A 25,811-nucleotide genomic window follows, 5' to 3' on the forward strand; every position below is an offset into this window, starting at 1 on the left:
ATGGTATCAGAAAACAATTTTACTTATAAGCAGTAGCCACATGGACCCATAGGGTACCTTTTTTTTTTTTTGCGATATCTTCCTTCATATTCATCATAAGTGCTACAGGGCGAGGTTTGTTTTGCCTGGCAACACTTGTTATTATTGTAATATAGTTTGGGTAAGTACTTTTCCTACTACCCTTCACAAAATTCTGTTCCCCCAGAAACATTTTGTTAGGATCGCAACCCAATCAGAATCATATGCTGCATCTAATCCCTTATTTTTTAAAAAACTGCAGATTCTTACAATTTATGATATTAATATCTTTCAAATATGTGTTTTTATTTATGTGATTCATTCAAGCAAAGGGAATGTTCCTGAACAGTTTAAGAGCTATTCTGAAGTTATTTCACATTCTTATTTCACTCGGCAGATCTTCATTCTCCTAAATTTCTAACCAAGTTTCTATAAGAGTTAGGGATGTCAAGTTATGGAACAGCATTTGCCATCTGGCAAAAAACTCTTCTTCTGTAAAAGGTTTCAAAAGGTGTTTAAAAGATCATTTAATTGTTGTTTTGTAATTTGATTTTTTTAAAATATATATTATTTGTTTATGTATGTATGTACATGTTCTTTTTGGTGATTATTTTTTGTGACTAATGGTTTGCCATCACTATTGTGAAGGTTAACTTTATTATTTTTAACAGGTTATAGTAAAAGGTTTTTTAAAATGTTATGAGATTTTGTTATAGGTGGAGGCTTCAAATAAGCCTGTTGGGCTTTCTGCCTCTCCCTGCACTATATTGCTTACTTTTATAGTTTTTGTTTTTTAAATTGTACTAAAAAAAGCTATCAACTAATTATCAAAAACAGAGCAGAGTCCAATCAATTATTCAGCTGAACATTAGTCTGCTAATATACAGTAAGTCATGGGAGCAAGAGATCCCTGAAGTGTACACACACACACACACACACACACACACACACACACACACACACACACACACACACACACACCACCTCTTGTCCAAGCGCAGTGAGAAAATAATGCTCTCCAAATTCAAAATGAGTTCTGTGCAGTGCATCGACTGGCTATCGATCCACCACTGGTGCTCAATCTACAACACACACACACATGCACACACACACACGCTCCCACGCTCGGACTGACCGCCACATTTTCATTTGGTTTTATTTCCCATATAGTGTTTTCCCTCAATTTTTTTTTTCAATTTATGGGCGTCTTTATTGGCTATCGATATTTATTACTTTCGTGTGACATGTTGATGGACAGAAGGAAATGACTGCTGATTGGCTGGGGGAGGGGAACGAATGCAGACTGACCGGGACTCCGGAATAATTATTCAGCCGGACGGTGTGAGTGCCAGCGTGATGGCTTTATGTGTGGTGTTCTACAGGGCTGTATACTCTCACCCTGCAGACTCTACCCCATGGCATCTGTCTCTTATTAAAGCAGTTGCTTTATGAAATTTGGACGTGAACAACTAATTGATGTAACATCGATCGTACTACAAAGATCCACATGGGCATTATTTATTTATTATGAATGAAATCCCAGTATGTATTGGAATACATACAGGACCGGTCAAAAGTTTGTATACCCCTACTGTACTCGTTCATAGGTTTTTCTGTATTTTTGACTATCTTTGACAATACTGAAGACATTAACAATTGAGTGGAATAGCTGTTTTATTCTATACACATTCACTGGATTTTCCAAAACAGAGCATCCGTCAATTAACTGTAGCCACTTATCCTGTTCTACAGGGTCGCAAGCAAGCTGGAGCCTATCCCAGCTGACTATGGGCAAGAGGCGGGGTACACCCTGGACAAATCACCAGGTCATCGCAGGGCTGACACATAGACAAACAACCATTCACACTCACATTCACACCTATGGTTAATTTACAGCCATCAATTAGCCTAACCTGCATGTCTTTGGACTGTGGGAGAAACCGGAGCACCCAGACGAAACCCACGCAGACACAGAGAGAACATGCAAACTCCACACAGAAAGGCCCTCGTCGGCTGCTGGGCTCGAACCCAGGACCTTCTTGCTGTGAGGCGACAGTGCTAATCACTACACTACCGTGCCGCCCCAAAACAGAGCATTTTTATTTTTTGCAAATGCGATAAATAAATACTTTATACAAAACGTCCAGCAAAATCATTTCCGCTTAGTACTCTGAGTTCTTAAAAACCCATCGATGGCTACACGAATTGACTTTGGTGTTGTTTTTTGTAGAAAGTGCTGTCTTGTTGTCTGTCGTGCCGAGGTATAGAATAGCTTTAGACATTTAATTAATTCTGTAATTTCCAAACTTCTTTGAGCTTTTGAACCAGTTTAAAAAAATTCAACAAATTTTAAATGACAGGAGCAATTTGTGAATAATTCTTGAAAAATAATTTTAAAAAAGACACGGTTTTACCATCAAATACTTTCATTCCATATTTTGTTGCTTTTTTTCTGTATTTTTTGGGTTTTTGTTTTCGAGTAGGGTTTTTATTTCATCCTCGGTTGGTTCAGCAACACGTGCCGCCATTTTGTTTTTCTCTGCTCATGGTATATGAGCTGATATCCTAGTAGTAGAGTAGCCAATCAGAGCGCACAATTGCTCATATCCAGTGAATGTGGATAGAATAAATGTGGATGGAATTATGTGGTAAACAAAAAAGTTTAAAAATATGTTTGATATTTTAGATTCTTCAGCATATCCAGGGTTTCCCTTGATGATGCTTTACACACTATTGGCGTTATCTTAACCACCTTCATGAGGTCATCACCTGGACCATACTTTTGTATAAAGTATTTATTGATCGCATTTTCAATTAACAGGTGTGCCTCGTCAAAAGTTAATTAGTGGATGAGTTTCTTGGCTTCTTAATGTGCTTGTGTTCATCAAACAGTAAATAGACAAGTAAATAATAACAATACTCTTGAAAAAAATAATCCTATTCAATCCACAACTGTAGTAATCCATATTATGTCAAAAACCGCTTGACTAGCTAAAGAGAAACAACATCTATCATTTCTTTAAGACATGAAGTGTCTTTTAGTTAATAAATAAGATCAACTGTGAGCTACTGCTCACTTACGTATCCCCCCGCTCTCGCTTATATCAGAATGCAAGCAATCGAAGGAATAGGACACTTATTATGAATGTTGACTTCAACAAATAATGAACCCTGAAACAAGTAAAGAGCAGTGTCTCTCCCCAGGGATTTCAAACAGCATCCTGGTAAACTGTCATTTTGAAATAGCATTTTGCTTCTTGAAACAGCGTCAAAATCCACCCTATATGTTTCGTAAATACATTCAGTTGGTAAACAGGAAGTTGATGTGCGACAGACCTGAAAACAGTATACACGGTATAGAACCCCAAGCTGAAGCTCGGTACCAAGTGGCTATGATTTGTGGTTGCTGAGAAAAAGGGTGTTTCGGATGGACGGAAATAAGGAGATACGGATAGACAGATGGACAGAGGTAAATAAACCAGTATAAACATCCCTCCCCCTTCAGAGCAGGGGTATAAAAATAAAGAAAAAACACTGAATTAGAAGCGGTGTCCAAACTTTTGACTGTGAAAGTGTCACAAATCCAAGGAAAACACATGTGCAGCTAGACACTCTGCTTTCCTACAGAACAGCGAATGAGAGTCCATTGAAAACCATCATCGCATTGTGTTTGTTCTCGTTCCCTAGCTATCTGTTCTGAACTTTTCTGAAATATTTCACTCCTTCAGTAATCACCATCCCCTCACCCTTTCATCCTCCTTAAGTACAGTATTTGCCATAAAGTAAGAATGCTATAGTAATAACATAAAAATGTCGCTGTATGTAATTTGTATGGAAACGTTTAAGAAAGTAAGTGCCGTGCCCAAGAAATTCCCAACTCCAACCTAAAGACTGAAGGAAAGTGACCAAAAAAAAAACCCCTCTATGATTTAAAACTCTATAATAAACAGGTGGCTTTGTCCTCTCCTTTCTGAGGTCCCGGTATAACAGTGCACAGCTGAAACGCACATAGCATTCAGCAGAACACAAATCCAAGCCGGGACGTGGGTTAAATATAAGTGTAAACCTAAACCGCATGCCAGTCTTTCCGACCTGCACACTTATCTATTGTCTTTGGCCCCTTTCAGCACGTCCAGAATAGATAGCAGGGGGGAAAAAAAGGCAAAAATAGACATCGAAGACAACTGCTGACAGAGGCGGTGGATAGACACTGTCAGCCTCGGACCTGCACCGATTACACGCTGATAATTAATCAGTGAGAACACTGGAGAAAGCAAGTGACACTTCAATTTGGAAAACTCAAAGCTGTGTAAGAAAAACAAAACAAAACCCAAGTGTATGGCAAGGAACAGAGCCATGAGGTTTGACCTTTTTTTTTCAACTAATAAGGAATAAAAATATACATCAAGGAGAGCTTAACATATGTGAACTAATAGGTCTGAGTTTTTATATAAGGCGAGTCCACAGTACTAAAAGATTTTTATATTTTTCACATTTTATAGCTTCATTTTAAAACCCATCAGTAAGAACAGGTGTAACTCTGTAGAGGCTTTGTGAATGGCGCGCAAAATTAGTGTGCCATATGTCAGGTGATATTTGGGTAGGTTGGAAAAGGGACAAATTATCAAGACATTTGAGTGAGTGTCGTTTTTATCGTCACTCTCATGAACTTTAGTCCACAATAGCAGAGGTGCAGGAATACCACAGGGACCTTTGAACGCGAAAGTGCAAAAAAATGTCATTATTTACACACCATGGGTAACATCAGGACGATTTCTGTTTTCAACACTGCTTTTACAGTTACACTCCTTTCCACTTATTATATTTGGATATCTCAAATGCATCCTCTTCATCCTGCCCGAATCGGAATGGTACTGAAACGGTATTCTGTATATACTGTACTTCTTAAGAAGCTACTTTAATAATCACTAAATCTTGATCTAGGCACAAAAAAAAACCAACCAACCAACCAACCAACCAAACAAACAAACAAACAAACAAACAAACAAACAAACAAACAAACCCTAAAACCTATAAAATGATGTTAATTGATTTCTCTCTGCTCCACATCAATGAGATAAGGAGCCTGGAAACCATGGACGAACACAGATGAGCATGTCTGTCCGATCTTCAGCAGCAGAGTTCATGACGAGCTTTTATCCCTCATCAAAGCAACAATTGGAGGACCAGACCCCTGTCTGCCCACTGAGGGTCCTCTCTAGAGTCGCTCCAACAGCCCTGCAGGGAGACCGGACCCTAAATCTTTTCTTTTAACAAGTGCACACACTTCCTTCCTCCACTCAAACATGTCTCTGAGGCACAGCAGCAGCTTTGTGGAGACAGAGCGAGATACCCGAGATATGCTCAGCTGTTTCAGGGGTCAAGCCATTCACAGCTGACCACGACATTGTGTCATGGTGTTTCATTCGTTGTATTTATTGCTCTAGAATCCTTATTGAAAAATTGTCTTGCATACATGTCAACCTTTGGTCAATCAAACCTGTATAACCAACCTCCAAAATCCGTATTGCCTTTATAAAATCCTTATAAGATGCAAATTAAAATAATTTACCTAAAATTTGAATGATAATTAACAATGATATATCCCAGTTACTTTTTATTCAATATTAATAACAATAAACCTTCAGAATGAATACAAAGCTCCAATGTTTGACAAAAACACAAAGTGTCAGTCTAATGTTCTGAATTGTACTCCATGACAGCTTTTTTAGCACTCTGCACCAATACCTCACTAGGCTGCATGTCACAGCAAGTGTCTGTGTTGATCTTGCCGGAATGCCCATTCAGAATCTTTTCAGTCGCTAGTGAAAGTCACTCAGGTGGAAATACGCGTTTCAAACAAAATGTTACTTCCCGGTTGGCGGGATTCTCGCAATGCGGTGTGCACATGATCAAAAGTGGAATGAAGTCTCGCTACCACAAGATAACGCGCGATTTCATAAGACTCTTTACTGGCTGTTTGTGCTGTCTGTGGTGTACAGTACGTTTGTAAATGTTATGCGCTCTTTTATCATCGTGGGAATTGATTATAGCTCTAAATAAATATTGAAGTTTTTTTAAAGAATCCGTATAACTTTATTTGTACGCCCGTATACTACATTTATTGAATCAAATCCGTATAAAATACGGACATTCCGTATAGGTTGACATGTATGGTCTTGTTTATGATTCACAAACCTGTACGCTTTGCTTCCTCTATCTTGAAGTAATATATACAGGGTTAGTTAAAATTATATGAACACTACTGGATTATTTTTCTCCTCAATGTGTGGTGTGCCATGACCGCTGCTAGCGTAATTGGGCCCTACTTTTTTGACACCCCAACAGTGATGTCAGACATCTACTTACAGATGGTGCAGCAGTACGCCATTGATGAACTTCCACTGCAGATCCGATTGGTTTCTACCATTTAAGTGTTAACATAATTTTAACTAACCCTGTATATATATATATATATATATATATATATATATATATATATATATATATATATATATGTGTGTGTGTGTGTGTGTGTGTGTGTGTGTGTGTGTGTGAGAGAGAGAGAGAGAGAGAGAGAGAGAGAGAGAGAGAGAGAATATGATATACGAGCAATCGTGCACTCTGATTGGCTACTCTACTACTAGGATATCAGCTCATATACCGTGAGGAGAGAAAAACAAAATGGCGGACTGTGTTGGTGAACCAACCGAGGACGAAATAAAAACTTTACTTGAAAACAAAACCCCGAAAAATACAAAAAAAGCAACAAAATATGGAATGAAAGTGTTCGATGGTAAGAAGGTATCTTTTAAAAAATGTTTTCAAGAATTATTATTATTATTATTATTATTATTATTCAGAAATTGCTCCTGTCATTTCGCCGGTTTGTTTACATTCTAAATGGAAATGATTTTGTCGGACGTTTTGTATGAAATTTTTATTTATCGAATTTGCAAAAAATAAAAATGCTCCATTTCTCAAAATCCAGTGAACATGGATAGAATAAAACAGTTATTCCACTCAATCACATCGTACATGGATTATAGCCGACTCACTGCTATGTGTCTCATCAGCTATCAGCTCATGTACTACTCGATTTCATGGAATAACTGTTTTTATATATATAAACATAGAAATAGAGCCTGGTAATCCATAAGCCTGTGTCTGAGACAGAAGACAGTTTCACCTGACAATGTCTCTGGAAGAGGTTTATGGATAGAGAGAGAGAGAGAGAGAGAGAGAGAGAGAGAGAGAGAAGAGAATTGAAAGAAAGATAAAGAAATATGTACAGGAGCATGCCTTACAAAAACTCACATGCCATCTCAAATTGTGGCTGCCGGTGAGCATGGGGATATCATCTATCAGTGGACAAATGTGGGATATGAGAACGCTGCTGCTCCTCAAATGAAATAATATATCTTTGAAAGCTTACGCCCGCGACCAGGCCCAGAGCCCATATATCAAGTCTGAATGCTTGGTGGATCCGGTCCAGGGGCCATTAACCTCCCACCTGTTTCCCCCCCTGTCCTTCAGCATGCACCCCTGCCCTTGGTGCCTTGTTCATCCACTCTACAGCCCCCTGAACTGCACTGTAATGTAAAGCAACGCCAGGCCCTCCTGGGATAATTCAAATGCAATGGAGCAGGGACACGATTACAAATCTGTGGCCGCGTGTACCGTGTACTGGGCCGTTTGTCAGCGAGTACCCGACTGACCTGCACCAAACTGCTCTTCCCGGATGTTATGTGTGTGTGTGTGTGTGTGTGTGTGTGTGTGTGTGTGTGTGTGTGTGTGTGTGTGTGCACATGTGGGTGTACATCAGGAGAAAGGGGGTGATATAAATTGCCTTCAAGTTCACAGATCGCATCTGCAACGCCTTATTAATTCCTGTAGATATGGGCTCGGTTGGAAATTATAGTCTCTAACCCACACTCCTAAAATTGGACTGTCAGATGCTGGCAGAAAAAAAAAAAAAGGTCTTTGAGTGCATTTTACAAAAGTAAATTCATGTAATATTAATGAACAGTGAAACCAATCCATTCAACAACCCATTGTAGATGTGCATGATTCGAACAAAACCAAATACCAAAAGAAAAAAAAAACACAAGTGAGTGAGTTTACTCGCTGTGCTCATCAACACGTCCTGCAACTCTAATTGGATACAAGTGATACCTACTGTGTCATTAAGGCCTCAGTTTAAAAAAAAATGCCTTGATTAATTACGCCCAGTTAAACCGGATTCATTTCAGATATCTACAGAGAGTGGGAATACCTTTGTCACTCAATTCTATTCGAGCTGATGCTTATTAGAGTGCAGCTCTCAGCAGGTGAAAAAAATATGTGAATTAATGACTGAGTCACAGTGAACCCAGTGCTCCATGCTCTCGCTTGTCTGCTCTGCAGCTGCTTTTCCAATAAGCACAAGCCTTGTGGCTGGGTACGACTTAGACAACAAGGCCTTAATACACTCCTGCATGGCTTAACGGTGGGCCTGGTATTGTCATTCGCTTCACTGTGAAGGAAAAGAGAGAGAGAGAGAGAGAGAGTTTCTGGACTGTCCCCAAGCAGCCATGAACAGGTAGAAATAAATATGGGCACCACATGTTGAAGAACTGTAAGCTTTGCATGGATGACTTTTATCAGCTCTAAAACAGGACTAAATATATACCTGACGGGTTCATTCACGCCGTGATGAAGTTTACCTTTAACACTACACGCCAGAGCCGAGAGAAGAATAATACAACGTATGTTGAATCTGTGTATTTTGGTCCTATTGTGTAGCGAGGAAAAGTGCAGTGCATGCATCCTATCTATTAAACAATGGCAGGGAGATCACAATGAAAAGGCTGATCTCTCTGTGGACGTGAATCACTCCCCACATGTCAAACGCCAACAGCGGGGCCGGGAGAAGACAGGCACGCATGGGTCTGACAACAAGGAAAGAGTGCATCTGTTTCCCTCTCTCCACCTCTCTGTGCCCATGTGTTCAATACACACACACGTTTGCCTCACTATCCTTGTGAGGACCTTCCATTGACATAATTATTGTTGCAATTAATTAATGCTGTGCCTGCACCTAAACCTAACCCCAACTTTAACCTCAGGAATGAAAAGGAAACTTTTTGACTCTTTTTTTGTTTGTTTTTTTGTTTAAACACACACACACACACACACACACACACACACACACACACACACACACACACACACACACACACACAATTTCCCTGTGGGGACCATCCGAATGTCCCCACAAGGTCAAAATTGTCAGATTTTACTATCCTTGTGGGGACACTTGGTCCTCAGTAGTACACACACACACACACACACACACACACACACACACACACACACACACTTGCCTCACTATCCTTACGAGGACCTTCCACTGACATAATTACTGTTGCAGTTAATTAATGCTGTGCCTGCACCTAAACCTAACCCCAACCTTTACCTCAGGAATGAAAAGGAAACTTTTTGGCTCATTGATTGATTGATTGATTTACACACACACACACACACACACACACACACACACACACACACACACACACACACAGAGCAATTTCCTTGTGGGGACCATCCAAATGTCCCCACAAGGCTGAAATTGTCAGAATTTACTATCCTTGTGGGGCACTTGGTCCTCAGTAGTATATAAAAACAAACACACACACACACACACACACACACACACACACACACACACACACCCCAATGCATGTGCCTACACACAAAGACAATATCTGGCTCATAGGAAACAAAAATTTTAAAATGAGATGTTTTTTTCTTTTAATAAACATGAACTACTCTAGCCATGTAATTTATATTGGCATTGATGTTCGTGTATTAACCATAAAATAGTTCAAGCTCAAATCCAGATCCAGAATCTCCTGGAAAATAAAAAATAAAAGCACATATCATATCTTTTTTTAAATACACAACTCTATAATAACCCTTGAAACTCTCGGCTTCAGTAATTCAGTTATTCCTCTTGAAGCGCATTCCAGTATTGAGTGAGACGAGTAGGAAAGAAAGGTATGTACTGTGGAATGAAGGTCTGGTGATTAAAATGTCAACTAAAATGGAGATAATAAGCTCACGGCACATCTAGCACATCTATAGACTCGTTATTAGTATCATACACCTTCATGTGCATGATCCGAGTTGAAAGTTTTTTTTTCCCGCAAGCGTGAACTGTGTGTTATATGTGTGCTCTGCTTCTCTCTTTTATCCATTTGAACACAATAGGGAGCTCGATTTAGAGGGCCATTCACGACAAAATATTTATGAGGGCTGTAACTACGTCCACCTTATGGAAACTAAATCTTTAAATGTTTGGAGGACGTTTCACAGCCGACTGTATTACTAGGGAATTTCTTTTGTTCTTCTGAGGCTAATAATAGTGATGCAGATGAAGGTGTATTTATAATGGCCTTGCAGTTGCACAGATCCTCTGACAAGCCTCATATTCACTTGCATTTCCTCTGTTTATTAAACACTACCTGCGGCTTTGGCATTAGCATGCTCGAGAGGATGTTAAGCATCGAGTACAAACAAAAGTCAGTGACAGATTATTTTCCCTGAATGCTTCAGATGAAACACGTAGCGTTCCACAGCGAGGGTGTATACTAGCATGAGATACAAATACCAAAAAAAAAAAATCACCAAGAGCGAGGGTGGGACTGCCTTTCAGCCTGGGTGTGTGTGACTCGGTTTTTGTGAGTTTGTTACGTTATTATGCTGTAGATTTGACAGAAAGTGTGTCCGTTCATGATGGACAAACACATCAAATTATCGGTCTGTGATATGAAAATACCATAATGATATCATGATACGTTGATGAGGACATGTTTAACCATCCCTTTTAAATCACAGTACTGTCATCTATTCGAAAATAAATAAAATGTGATGATTTGATTAAAAATCTAAGATGAAGAACAGTCAATTTTAAACAGTATTATAATGTACTGAATGTAATACCTAATATATACAATACTGTGCAAACGTTTTCGGCCCCCTATTTTTTTTTCATACAAACTATTGAGTCACTACAAAAACATTTTACAGTTACAAATGTTCTTTTTTCCCAGCACTAAATTAAATGTTACAGAAAAAAAATGTTTGAGTAGCATCTGAGCAGCATATTACATAAGAGAGCACTTTTCAGATTTAAAAAAAAATAAAAACCATAATGAAGGTTGTTGAGTTTTGGTGCCAAATTAAGAAGTGAGTGTGACAAAGTGTCCAGAAGAATTGTGGCTGGTTCTGTAAGATGCTCAGTAAAACCTACAGCTCATTTCCTTAACAAACTGCACTCATTGGACCAAATATTGACTTTGTTATTGATTTATTATGGCTTACTGATTACTGTTTATAGTATTTTTTAACATTTAAACATTTCATTTTATTATTTTTAAGCCATTTTGCTCTACAGCATTTCTTTACATGTGCTTAAGACTTTTGCACAGTACTGCATGTGTATATTAATATTAATATTAATATATCAATGAGACAAAATTGAATATCTAGTGACAGAAGAAAATAATCAGGAATTGATAATCTATACTACAGCTTACAGTATAGTTTGATTTAGAAATGACACGGTGCCCAAGAAACCCAGGAACACGCATAAACAAAAGCGATATTAGAAATACAACAATATATTCAGGATAACATACTTCATATGTTTAAAATCATTATTTTTCCATGAAGCTGCTTTGCGACGATTTCTATTGTTGAAAGTGCGAGATAAACAAATAAATTGACCTGACTCGACTAACACATTAGTCAGGGCACAATTCATCCAAAATCTTTGCAGCATTAAAAAAAAAAGTTAAATAATTCATGCAAGCTTGCATTATAATCAACACTTTCTCAACCAGTTCAGATGTGTGATGTTTTTTGGAAACCTGGCTATGATCTGTTAGCATAAAGAAGGCCACGTTATTTCACAATGCCCAATGCTCCATGTTGAAACAGGGCAGGATCCTCTCATGCACCCTTACGTCTTTGTGCTTAACAATACCCCAATAAGTATCCACTAATTAGTATCAGTAGTAGGCTCTGAGAAACAAGCAGGCAAGCTTTTTTGTTTGTTTTGCCTTTTTTTCCCCTCATGAGAGCTTTGCTAATTACACCTCCACTGCTGTTCGCTAATGTCAAATCCGACACCTCCACCCGAGGACCTTTTAACAAGGGCCGTGTGAAGTAATCATCCACAGTAAAAGCGTGGGCTAGTCACCACAAAACACGAGGGTTATCCAGCACAGAGAAAGGCAAAGTTCAACCACAATTATCAGTATAATAGCATATAAGAGCAACGAGGCAGACACAATGCTAATCCATGCTGAATGGAGTCTGTCCCATGCTCTCATTGAGTACGGGAACAGGCGATAGAGGTCTAGTGCTACTAGCGTTGTGAAGAGGGTGACCATTAGGTTTCATTATAAAGAAAAATGAACAGCAACCTCAAAAATAAAATGCTGCACTGTACTGTAGGAGTAAGTGTGGTTGCTCTGGTTAATGAGCAGCTCCACATATGCATATAAAAAGCTATATTTGAAAAATTATTGAAAACAAATAACAACACGTAATAAAGGAAACGGGACTGCAAGGAAAAGAGTATTGTTCAAATGTGGAAAATAGGTGTCCAAAGAGTTGTGTTCCTCCCATGAGGCTGGTAGGAATGGTCTTGTTTTCAGTTATTTTTCATTTTCATCAGCAACAGCGCGCGCGCGCGCACACACACACACACACACACACACACACACACACACACACACACACACACACACTCGCAACAGCAGAATCAACGTGCTACGTCTGAACACACACTGATTTAAACCTTGAATTCCACATCCTTACATGCTTCACTTCACAGTCAGCACTTTATGTAAAAATATTATCTGTAAACGTTGACTGTAACCATTAAATGATCATTATAGCTGGCAAAATGACAATGAAATCATTAAAACCGCTATAAAATAAACACTGTAACTGTAACCTCAGTAACTGAGTACATTTTAATATACACATTTTTAAATACATGTTGAGTAAAAGCACTCGGCTAATAACCAGTGCGACGGAAATATGGTCTCAATATTTTTTATATATATTTACAGTGCTGTGCAAAAGTCCACAGCACATGTAAAGAAGTGCTGTAGAGCAAAAATAGCTTAAAAAAATAATGAAATGTTTCAACATTAAAAAAATACTATAAGCAGTAAGCAGTAAGCCATAATAAATTAAACAAAGTCGATATTTGGTGTGAGATGTCCAATGAATGCAGTTTTATAAGGAAATGAGCTGTAGGTTTTACTGAGCATCTTACAGAACCAGCCACAGTTCTTTTGGACACTTTGTCAAACTCGCGTCTTCATTTAGTCCCAAAACCCAGCAGCCTTCATTATGTTTCCTTTTTTCATCTGAAAAGTGCTCTCTTATGGAATACGCTGCTCAGATACACTCTAAAATGTTTTTAGTTTCAAAGTTTGTATGAAAAATAAAAACATGGGGGCTAAGACTTTTGCACAGTACTGTATATAAACATGTTATAGTGACATAAGGAAGCTCAGTGTAGAATAGAGAGGACTGATAGTGCAAATAGCAACATTTAAACAAAGCACAGAACCATGTTTTTAATCACACGCTAAATATCAGAGCTCTGCCTACCTTGAGTTCACGGAAGAAGATGCTGCTGCGTGCCCATTCGACGATTGAAAAGAGTGTCTGGTCAGCCATCTTGCACATGAGGCCGAACGTGTTGAGCTTGTCATGCTTGCTGCGGCCAGCCTGTTCCTGCTGCAGGTAGGCCAGGATCTTGGCCTGCACTTGCGGTTCATCTGGCTCACACTTGAGCAGCTCGGCTACCAAGCGTGGGAAGCCTGGTGCCTCGGCGTATGCGTAGCCCATCAACGATTCAGGTGAGCTGCCATATGGCTCAGGGTACTCGCACTTGATGGCTCGGCTCTGGAAGTGCCCATAGGCCTGGTAGCCCTGTGGCGGCATGGCCATGCTGACAGGAGACGGGACAAAGGGGCTGCGGTCATAGTCAGAGCTAGACTGGTGATGCTGGTGATGTTGATGGTGTTGGTGATGGTGATGGTGGTGGTGGTGGCTCAGTGCCAGCCCCTTGGAAGCTGAGTGGATGGTCTGGATGGCAGAGGAGATAGTGAGGTCAGCAGGCGCCGTCTGCATGGTGTGGTTCATGGCTTCCAGCTTGAGGCCACTTGCACGGATCAGTGCTTTCTTCTGCTGCTTAAGTGCACGGTCTCGCTTGTACATGGGGCCAAACTTGTTGCGACCACCACGCATGCGGTCCGCCCTCACAGCTTGTATGTGTCGAGAAAAGAGACAAGTTATTAATTCATAAATGTCATGATCTAAATCAGAAATTATTATCATGAATTAATCATTATTATTCTAGCCACATTCACTGGATATGAGCAATCGCGTGCTCTGATTGATTGGCTACTCTACTACTAGGATATCAGCTCATATACCGTGAGTAGAGAAAAACAAAATGGTTGAGTGTAGTGCTGAACCAACCAAGGACGAAATAAAAACTCTACTCGAAAGCAAAACCCCAGAAAATACAAAAAAGCAACAAAATATGGAATGAAAGTATTTGATGGTAGGAACGTATCTTTTTTATTCATTTTTCAAGAATTATTATTATTATTATTATTATTATTATTATTATTATTATTATTATCGCATTTGTCACAAATTGGTTCTGTCATTTTGCCGGTTTGTTTACATTCTAAGTGGAAATTATTTTTTATTTATTGAATTTACAAAAAATAAAAATAAAAAATGCTCCGTTTCTCAAAATCCAGTGAATGTGGATTGAATAAAAGTTATTCCACTCAATCTCGTCGTACATGGATTATAGCCGCTATCAGCTCATGTATGACTCGATTTCATGGAATAACTATTAAAACTGCCTTTCAGATTTTTCAAGTGTAGGTCATAAAAAGAATTTTCCTGACACCCAATAATTTTTGTTTAGTTGACCGAAAGCTACTGAATTCGAATCACAGACTTCCAAGTTTATTATTATTTTTTTAAATAGAAAAATTATGGGGGGCGGTACGGTGGTGTAGTGGTTAGCGCCGTCGCTTCACAGCAAGAAGGTCCGGGTTCGAGCCCCGTGGCTGCCTGTGTGGAGTTTGCATGTTCTCCACGTGGGTTTCCTCCGGGTGCTCCGGCTTCCCCCACAGTCCAAAGACATGCAGGTTAGGTTAACTGGTGACTCTAAATTGACCGTAGGTGTGAGTGTGAATGGTTGTCTGTGTCTATGTGTCAGCCCTGTGATGACCTGGCGACTTGTCCAGGGTGTATCCCGCCTTTTGCCCATAGTCAGCTGGGATAGGCTCCAGCTCGCCTGCGACCCTGTAGAACAGGATAAAGCGGCTAGAGATAATGAGATGAGATGAGAAAAATTATTGAATTTAAGGCCACGTGGTCCTAAATTTTCTGCTATTTTTTTCCTGCTTCACCATGACCCAATTCAAGATACTATATCATCCATCACGTGGTGGGCTTTCCCCGTTCACGCAAGGCATTGTGGGATACAAATTTGAAACAGGAGAGAAAATGGAGGACGTGAGTGTGCGAATGAAACGTGAAAGACTGACTACAGTAACAGAAAGCGAGAAGAAAAGACTTTGTTACAGTATATACGAAGGAAAGGAAACGCAGGACCAAACTAATAAATATCGGCGGTCAGCGAGCACCTCGGTGTGATCAGCTGTTCGTTTAGAGACAGAATAATGGAACTGTCAGTGCACGCTCAAAGGTAAACCTGCGCATGCACACATAGACGGACTTCCTCTGTCCACCTGACTGCACAAAGCGAGCGATTATTTGCTTTAATCCCCTTAAATTAAATAACTTCCCAGCCACAGAATGGCCTGATATTCTGTGAGATATTACAGAAATAAACCTATATCACAATGACCACATTTCAGAGGGAACTAAATTTCAGCGATTTTACGAACTCGCAAGGCTGTCTAGCTTTAAAATATTTATACATGCAGACAATAACTGTACATTTAGGATCGCAATATGCTTTGTGGAAGCTTTCACAATTCCCGTGCAGTTCATGTTATACAGTAGAGTAAAAATACGCCAGCACTTTTTCCACAATGGCAACATATAGTCATAATTCAACACATGCTCATAGTCGACACGAAGCGTTCTCTGTGACGAAAAGGCACGCTCCACTTGAGTCTGTTCAACACATGTCAATTATTTACGCTTCATTATTTCTCTTTTAGGTCCCACACTGTCAGCAGGTGGAAAGCTGGAGGATCCACCAAGCCCTTTCACACACACACACACACGAAGACCTAACCAGTGTGCGCTCACTTGTCAGAACAGCCCTCTAATAACTGCAGAACACACGGTGCAGGAGAAGCTGAAATTAATCAAATAATTAAAATAAAAAGCCAGCTGCCAGCTGATTTTAATGGGCCCTGTCAAAGCACTGTGTGCGTGTGTGTGTGCGCACACAATCCCATGTGTCTGATCTGGGTAACAGTCCCCCTGATGCCCCTACAACTCTATCCATAGGGTTTTTAAGGTTGAAGAATATTTTACTTATTAATGCGTCTATTAAAAATGGATTTTGAAAACACCCTAAATGTTACTGTGGCAACTTCAAGTATTAATGTCTGTGCATTACTGGGAAATTAACGAGCTGGAAACTAATACTCGGCTCTTTTGGGAAATCACAATTAAATGTGAACTTGCATGATTGTACCTACTGTGCCCTGAGAACCTGGGTATCTAATTAAATGAGGTTATTTACATGCACCTCGTACACATTTCTTTGCGCCGCGAAAGACGTGGGGGGTGTAAAAGGTTTTCTCTGTTGTGTATTTCTGAAGCAGTGTTTAATCTGGGTAATATGTCGAGTATAAATCCCTGTAAACTCTGTGAGAGTGTGTGTGTGTGTGTGTGTGTGTGTGTGTGTGTGTGTGTGTGTGTGTGTAACGTAGTGATGTGGCGAGCCAGTCTGAATACTTACTGTCTGATTTATACGTGTTTAATATACAGGAATATTAAACGCAGCCTGGCTGAGGCTCATTGTCTTATCCCAGGCATATGGATGCCTCCTCTGGCTGGATCCTGACATGCTGTTTGTCATGTCCACTCAGAGCGCGCTACTCCACACACATACATGAATAGCTATGATACCAATGCATATGTAATGGGACGGCAAGCTGCCTTCAGCGCTCCGAGATGGTCACGAGACTGAGCGAGTGGTTTTTTTTTCTTTCCTCTCCCCCTCCTGCCTCGCTCCCTCCAGGAGCTCGTTCTGAATATCCACCCTCCTGAGTTGCGAGGCGCTTTGATTCATGGTGGTGCTTAATACGGATAAGGTGCGCTGATGAAACTGCAATCATTTTACGCTCCATTGTGCGCAGCATTGCTTGCAAACCGAATGAATAAACACACATGCCTTTTCTACTCGCTTAACTTTCTCAGCGGCGACAGCAAGCACAGCTAAACAAACTCGTCGTCTGTCTCCTCCTCTTTATCTCGAGATAAAACCGAAATCAAGGATGACAGGATGAGCCACAGGCCACACTAAGACACAGCACACGACAGCATCGTTATACGAATCACGGTTTTCGAAGCATTGACCAAACTAGAACACGCTGCCTTTGCATATCAGGAACGATAATTATTCAATGACTCTTAAAGATGTGAACATGTACGTGATTCAAACATTTCAGCAAATTAAAACCTCTTTGTTACCAGCTTGAAGTGAACCTTGTGTGGTGGAAGAGTTATAAACATCTGGAGATCAGCAGACGTAATTATAGAATATTTATTTCAAACAACAGGTTATTTCAACCTCGCTGCAAGCAAAGTTCATCATTTATTATTTAATATTATTATAAGGAGTCAACAGGGGAAAAATATGAAAGGTGTCACAGTATATGTCTCAATGTAGAGACTTTTATACAAATAACTTTAGTACATTTATTGTGAAACATATATCCACTATATGGGCGATTACGGACAAAAAAAACATTGACAGTTGATTTACTAAAAAAAATAAAAGAAAAATTAGCTTTTTGTTCAGCAAAATAGTTTTTCTGAAAAATGTGGCCTAGCTGTCGTTCCCTTGGCTCGGATCAGGACACAGCTTTAGGACTACTGCTGGAACTCACTACGGGATCAAATATCACTTGGGTTGAAAGCTATGAAAGCTGTGAAGCGACATACTTTTATGTATTTCACACACACACTCATTAAAACAATTAAAAGTCAGCTGGTACCAAGCCTGAGTCTCAGGCGCAATTGATTTGAGTCTACAATCAACTGGGAGCACTGGTGAGAATTTTTTCTTACCCTCCAGCTTCATGCCGACGTTGAGACACTTCTGGAAGCGGCAGTAAGGGCAGCGCTTACGCTGTGTCTTGTCTATCTGACAGCTCTGGTTCTCGATACACGTGTAGCGCTTGTTGTTCTGCACAGTGCGCTTGAAGAAGCCCTGCCGAGCAGGATGAATGAAGATGTCAAAAGTCTGACCCCTCTGAATTTGTTAATGGCTATTCAGCCAAAGACAAATGACACACACACACACACACACACTCATTTTCATTTACAGAGCAATATGTGGGGAGGGGGGGTGAGGGGGAGAGGGAGAGGGGGGTCAATGCAGTCAAGGCCACACAAGTCGAAAGACTGAAACATGAAAAGAGAGCAAGGGGCCGACAAAGGATCACTATCCAGGGCTTACTCATGTAAACACAGATACTCGAACATACACACTCACACACACTGACGTGTCAACTCACACCGGCAAAAAACAAACCGAAACAGCAACATTGAAGGATCACGTGGACTGTAATGTAATACATAACGGATGGAGTATAACACAGCATCATGCATGACGTTAAATTGTAATCAGTCATCGCTCTTCACTGACACGTTGTTTTCTTCACGTATTTTCTTTCACGCAAATATTTCTAGATACACGCTTCAGTTTAAAGAATCCACCATGCTGCATTGTCCAACATCCAAAACATCAGTCTGGGTCTGGATTTTTATCTTTATCTAGACATTATCCTAAGGATGAAACTGGATTTCGAAAATAATAACACAATACGACAAATATTTTTTTCCCCTTAAAAAAAAAAAAATTTTTTATATATATATATATATATATATATATATATATATATATATATATATATATATATATAATACTTTGCACATATGACAATACACATCATATCTTTCCTACTGCCAGACATTTCAATTTAGCCTTCCCTTAAATCACTCTCACTCTTTGGAAATGTCCTCGTTGACAGTGTGTAACGTGTCCACTGTTTGTGGTTGTCTTGTTCACGCATTTGAAAGAACTCAGAATCCAATCCTATCTATAATTTACAGCAGCTGACGTGAACAGGGTCGAATTCATTTTTAGGCTGAAGTATGGAAGAAGAAAAAAAACATCACATGGAAACAAAACAACATTAACTTATTCTCTCTCTCTCTTTCTCTCCTTACACACACACACACACACACACACACACACACTGCATTTCTTCCTTCAGTCTTTCAGACCCAGCTAAAAATAATATTGGCTCCACAGCTAAAGCCACTGGCCCTCATTTGTTTATCCAACCAGTCTTTCTCTCTCTCTCTCTCTCTCTCTTTACATCCTGCAGTTTTTAAAAAATGTAACAGCAACGTGTGTGTGTGTGTGTGTGTGTGTGTGTGTGTGTGTGTGTGTGTGTGTGTGTGTGTGTGTGTGTGTGTGTGAGAGAGAAACATGTAGGCCAAATGCAAAAGCAAATGACTCTAACATGGCTTCGGTAATCCTTTGTGCTGCTATTTATTTCTTCCACAGCACATTTATGAGCCTGATGCTGGTAAATCATTGATTATTTATGATCCAGGGAGGAAAACACACGAATACACCTCCGTTAAAACATGCCATCCATACAGGAATCGTGAAACCAAGGCAGTAGCAAAGTGAATATTAAATGTATTAGCATTATACATACTTACATACATACATATATGGACGTGTCTGTTAGCACAAAAATGAGTGCTGTGATTTGAGCCTGATTTAATGATATTTGTCAAGACGGGGGAAAAAAAGGACTTGAAAAATGAGAGTTGTGAAAGATTTCCATATGGAAGCTCTGTTTGGGCATCTGGAGATGAGAAGGGTTTCTCATTTCTCTGCATTCTGCTTTGAATGCAGAATGCGTGATCTGATCTGGTGTAGAAAGAGTTGAGCATTATTTAAATTTAGCATTTTTTTTAAAGCATAATTTCTACCAGTGAAGCATGTTGGAGTGTTTGATGGTGCAATCATGCAGTAGATGATAATAAACTGTACTTTGACTCCAAGCAATGTGTCGCTTCAGTGCAGAAAAAAATCTCAGTGCTGAATGAAGAACGAGTGTTAAAAAGGAGTGCAGTGGGTGATGATTTAATGGTGTAAATAGTGAAATAATCGGATTCTAATGTAAGAATCCAACACAACAGCTGTTAGTGAATGAATTCAGCACTGACTGACTTATTCAGTTCAGTTCAATGATGAAATGATTCACTGTCTGTCATCATCATCATCCCACCTTGCAGCTCTCACAGGTGAGCAGGCCGTAGTGATATCCGGACACCTTGTCTCCACACACAGGACACATCTCATCCAGGTCTTCATCATAGGAGTAGTCCATCATTTTAAACTGAGGGGCTGCAAAGCACACACACACATACACACACACGAACTCAGAGCTCAGAGCTATCCTTGCTTTCTTTCCCCCATAAAGTCACTTCTTATGAATTTTCTTGCTCCTTGCTTCCTGTTGTTCTCCTAAACGAGCTGAAAGTTCTTCTTCATCTTCTTCATCTTGTTCTTCTTCTTGTTCTAGCTGGAGAACTTAAACGCCCTACAGATATGTGGACAAACGAGTGGAGAGAAAAGAGTTGGAGGGAAAAAATGTGCGCCAAAGAAATAAAATCAAGTGGTTTATAGTGTGGAGGATGGTGGCGCACAGGGCACGCATCACTTTCAGGCTCATTAATATTCATGAGCGCCCGTAAATTGGTGCGAGAAGCGCGCGCGTTGGAGTGGCGGTTTTTCCGCCGTCGGCCGCCGAGTCAAAGCTCAACTGCACTTTAACTCCAGGCTCATGTGTGCAAACTAATTAATCCGTTTACTTTAACTGTTATCTCTCTCTCTCTCTCTCTCTCTCTCTCTCTCTCTCTCTCTCTCTCTCATGTTTCAGAGTTTGCACTCATTATTTTTTCCCCTGACTTTACATGGTCTGGTTTTTTTTTTTTTGGAGAGGCATAAAAATGACATTAAATCCTTTTCAGATGCTGCTATTATTATTATTATTATTATTATTATTATTATTATTATTATTATTAACTGCATTAAAAAAACAATTCTGCCCATTTAAAAAAAAAGTCATTGGTTTTTGTTTCTTCTTCCTTCATTATTCAGTTTAATCTGATCTAACATTTGCACAGCCATTAGATTAAGAAAAACAAAACAAAAAAACAGCAGCTTTTACACTCGACTTGAATTGCTTTACGATCTACAGTCCACCGAGTCTCTTCATGATCAGCACCCAGGCTGGGTTTTATCGCTCGAGCTCTTTTTAAAATCGAGGGTTTAGTTTTTATCCGCTTTTGTATACATTTGATCCTCTAGAGCGCGTGCACGAGACGTGAGGATTGAGGTATAAAATACAGGCCTACAGAGGCGAAAATATTAATTTTGGCTGACATTTTAATTTAAGTTTGTGCAAAAAAACCCACTTTTCTTGAACTAAAGGAAGGAAAATACCTCGACGTGAAGTGGACGTGTGCACGTGCACTAGTGCAGTGAGAAAGCACTACAAATCTGCCTTCAACACAACACTAGAGTTAGTGTCATTATACATATTACACATGGCTTTAATTCTCCTGCAGTGCAACAGAAATAGAAATAGCTGATTAGAACTGTATGTTATTTTCATGCAGCCTTTATGATAAACACTAATTAAATTAAATATTAAATCAGTTATGATCAGGCTAATAAACTCATGTCAGATAGATTACTGAGGAAAAACACATTACATTTTATTATTATTATTATTATTATTATTATTATTATTATATTCCGCTGACTAAAATACATAGATAAATAAAGAGATAGATAAAATTAAAATATAGTCTATTAATATTTTGCTGGGTTTTTTTACACTATAATGTGAGTAAAAAAAAATCAAACTAAAAGCAACAACTGGATCAAGCTTCATTTTCACTTTTTTATTCTCAAATTCTACATTTTTAGAGTGACATTAAATAATAATAATAATAATAATAATAATAATAATAATAATAATAATAATAAGTGCTGACTGAAATCTAATCTGAGCTCAGTTTTATCAGGCCGAATTGATATTTTCCACAAACACAGCGTTGTAGCTGTATTTCCAGATACAGGCTTCAGTTGTTTCCATGCAGATGGAGTTTGTACACTTGCCTTACATTGCAATGATCTACCACATGTTTAAATAATAATAATAATAATAATAATAATAATAATAATAATAATAATAAATAAAGATAGGAGTGTAATGATGGTTTACGTGATGTGAGTGTATTAGTGTCTGCAGTGTGTGGCTCCATGCAGCAGCAGAAAGTCTCACTGACAGCCACGTGTCTCATAATAATAATAATAATAATAATAATAATAATAATAATAATAATATCGGGTGATCCTTGTGATGATGTCCCTACCTTGCATGTTTGCAGGAATGTGTCCCTGCTCCCCATGTGACCGAGACAGTCCCAGGCAGTCTGACTCGACTTTAGGCAGCATGACAGCTTCACTAAAGTGAAGAAGTAACACCGCTGTGTCCGGCGACCCACCTGGACCAAGAACAACACCAGAGATGCTCTCTCTCTCTCTCTCTCTCTCTCTCTCACACACACACACACACACACACACACCAAGCTTCGGAAATCCCGCGTGGTGTAGAGTCTGTGCTTACAGATGACAGCAGTAGATGTAGAAGGAGAAGTTCATATTGCTGTTGTAACTCTTGTGCAGATCAAACCCCCGGATTTACGCGCAGCAGCACTGAGGAGGAGGTTCTTTCTTTCTTTCTTTCTTTCTTTCTTTCTTTCTTTCTTTCTTTCTTAGAGAAACGTACTGATCAAAGTGTCAGCTCTCATCAGTAAATATGCACCTTGAGATCACCTCAGATATCTCTGGTCTGGTCTTGTCTTCTCCTGCAGGTTTGCTGATCTACTCTATTAATGAACTGTCAAACAACTTTACGCGCCGTTACGGTATGGCGCAGTCTCTCTCTCTCTATGAACGCGCAGCTCTGCAGAGAGACAGTGAAGAACTTCAAACCTCTCCTCGCCGCTTTGTTTACGCCGCATCGACACCGCGTCCACCAATCAGAGGTGCGCTCCGCGGAGTAACGTCACAAACCCTGTCCAATCACCTGGGAGAAACCGGGGCTCTGCGTTCCAACCCCCCCATATCGGAAAGCTGTAAGTTCACACAGCGCAGCCCTCTGAGATGAAACTACTATAAACACCTTCTCAGAGATTCCTCTCCATACACCAACCATATTATTATTATTATTATTATTATTATTTACTGGAGCCTGTTCACACACAGTGATGTGTCCCTGCACATGAATCCCGACACTGGAAATCAGTGAAATAAATAAAACTCCAAAAAGTTACTCTGTAGTCATGAGGTCTGCGGGTGGGGAGAGAGAAATCACTCCCCATCATGGTGATTGTTACTGTAGTTTTGTTCATTAACTCTCCTGTAGAGACGGAAGTGAGATCAGAAAATCTTCACAAACCGCACCAGAGAAATTAGCTGAGGGGTTAAATAAATAAATAAATAAATAAATAATTGGGACATCTTCTATAAAGTCTCTAAAGATACAGTAAACACAAAATTAAATTAAATTAAATTAAATTAAATTAAATAAGCTAAAAAGGTTTGTAATATTATCTCTTCACAATTGCGAAATTTATTCAAAACTCTAAATGTCAATGAAACTAATGTTTAAACATAAAACTGTGGAGCTCTCACAAGATCATTTCAGCATTTCACTGCATTTTGACAATATCGATATTAATTAACAAACGACAACAACAATTTATTGAAGTGACTATAAATTAGTATAAATGAGTGAATTTTATTTTTATGGTTACTGCAGGATAAATGCGCAAATTTAATCTCTCTCTCTCTCTCTCTCTCTCTCTCACACACACACACACACACACACACACACACACACACACACACACACACACACACACACACTCCGACTCTCTAAAACTCCATGGAATAGTTAATGTTGCTCACACATGAAAACCACAAAAAATGTTTTTACTACCTTTTAAAATGTCCTACTTCATTTGACTTCAGAAACTGGAGAAATAAAATAAATAAATAAATAAATAAATAATAATAATAATAATAATAATAATAATAATAATAATAATAAATTCGTTAAATTAGTTATTTCATGTTTGGGCACAAACTAAATTGTGCTTTGTTACTAGTAGTGAATAATAATAATAATAATAATAATAATAATAATAATAATAATAATAATAATAATAATAATAATTATTATTATTATTATTACTGTCTAGAGCATTTGTTTTAGAAATGCTAGCACAATAGGAAATAAATAAATAAATAAATAAATAAATAATAAGTGACCTCATTGCGCGTTCAGTGGATTGTTTTTATTTTATTTATGTCTAATGACCATAAGGTGCTGTGTATCATTTCGAGGTTCACTGATGAGGTCTCCGTGCTGAACCTGAGGCCTGGGCTTCACGTGGTTGCAGGTGTCATGCAGGAAGTTTAATAAAACATAAATCATCTTTTCTTCATGTTCCTCCTGGGACATATTTCTAAACTGGTCTACTTACCTCATCATGCCGCAGGAGTCACTTTGTCCTGCTTCACCCTCAGGACTTGAAGACTCGATCCTCGGAGCCCTTCTTAGAAGCCAAGTGATTAAAATAAATAGTTCATTGTCTCTTTTCCCTCTCACTGCTGAACCGGGGGGGGGGGGGGGGTGTCAGGGCTGCGGGGGGGGGGGGGGGGGGGGGGGGTGCACTGTGTGTAACGGACGGCTCGCATCTCTCCACGTGCGCCATGCGCGCGCCGCGCCCCCCCCCGTGACCCGCGCTGAGGAACCTGTAGCTGCGTCTCAGAGTCTTCCAAACGCACAGGCACCACTGGGCCGGCTGGGTCACGTGACCGCGCACCGCGTCATTACAGCCAGTTATAAAATGACACACTGGTAGATAAGCGCGAGCTGGTGGATTGTTGTGAAGGAATGATTAACAGGAGGAGAGGAGAGGAGAGGAGAGGAGAGATCGTTGTGCAGGTCGAGGAAGAAGGTAAAGGCGAGATCAAAGGGGCGCATCCACAGGTTGATAACACGTGTTTCAGCAAACATTGTGAGTCCAGTTTCCCAAAAGCATTGCAGCAGAAAAATGGTCGAGCAAGCATCACATTCCTCTCTCTCTCTCTCTCTCTCCCCTGAAAAGTCTTTCCACTAGATTTTAGGGCGTTCGTGTTCATTCAGCCTTAGTAAGGCCTGGGATATATTGACCTATGAGTTCTTCTACTCCAACCTCGGCCAATCATGACTTCACGGAGCACTTTGTGCACAGCAGCATTGTTGCTGGAACAGATTTGGGCCTCTTAGTTCCAGTGAAGGGAAACTAACACTACAGCATATAAAGTTATTCTAGACAATTGTTTG

General features: G+C 39.5%; 1 protein-coding gene across 3 annotated transcripts in view; it reads right to left on the bottom strand.

The window, feature by feature from the left end:
• The window catches only part of nr5a2 (nuclear receptor subfamily 5, group A, member 2), a 75,279-nt gene extending 50,259 nt beyond the window's left edge, over nt 1-25,020 (bottom strand). Inside the window, exons 1-5 of one of the 3 annotated variants that reach the window (XM_060941776.1) lie at nt 24,967-25,020; nt 22,789-22,920; nt 20,631-20,749; nt 18,388-18,529; nt 13,693-14,351 (exon numbers count right to left, since the gene is read on the bottom strand). In XM_060941776.1, the coding sequence (XP_060797759.1) occupies nt 13,693-14,351; nt 18,388-18,529; nt 20,631-20,749; nt 22,789-22,870 (1,002 nt within the window). In that variant the 5' untranslated portion in view covers nt 22,871-22,920; nt 24,967-25,020. Of the gene's footprint in view, nt 1-13,692; nt 14,352-18,387; nt 18,530-20,630; nt 20,750-22,788; nt 22,957-23,042; nt 23,375-24,966 lie in introns of those variants that run through there. The other 2 variants (XM_060941775.1, XM_060941777.1) reach the window with 2 other exon arrangements.
• Between the last annotated feature and the right edge of the window lie 791 nt (nt 25,021-25,811).

The sequence above is a fragment of the Neoarius graeffei genome, chromosome 15 (assembly GCF_027579695.1).
Source record: "Neoarius graeffei isolate fNeoGra1 chromosome 15, fNeoGra1.pri, whole genome shotgun sequence".
Lineage (NCBI taxonomy): Eukaryota > Metazoa > Chordata > Actinopteri > Siluriformes > Ariidae > Neoarius > Neoarius graeffei.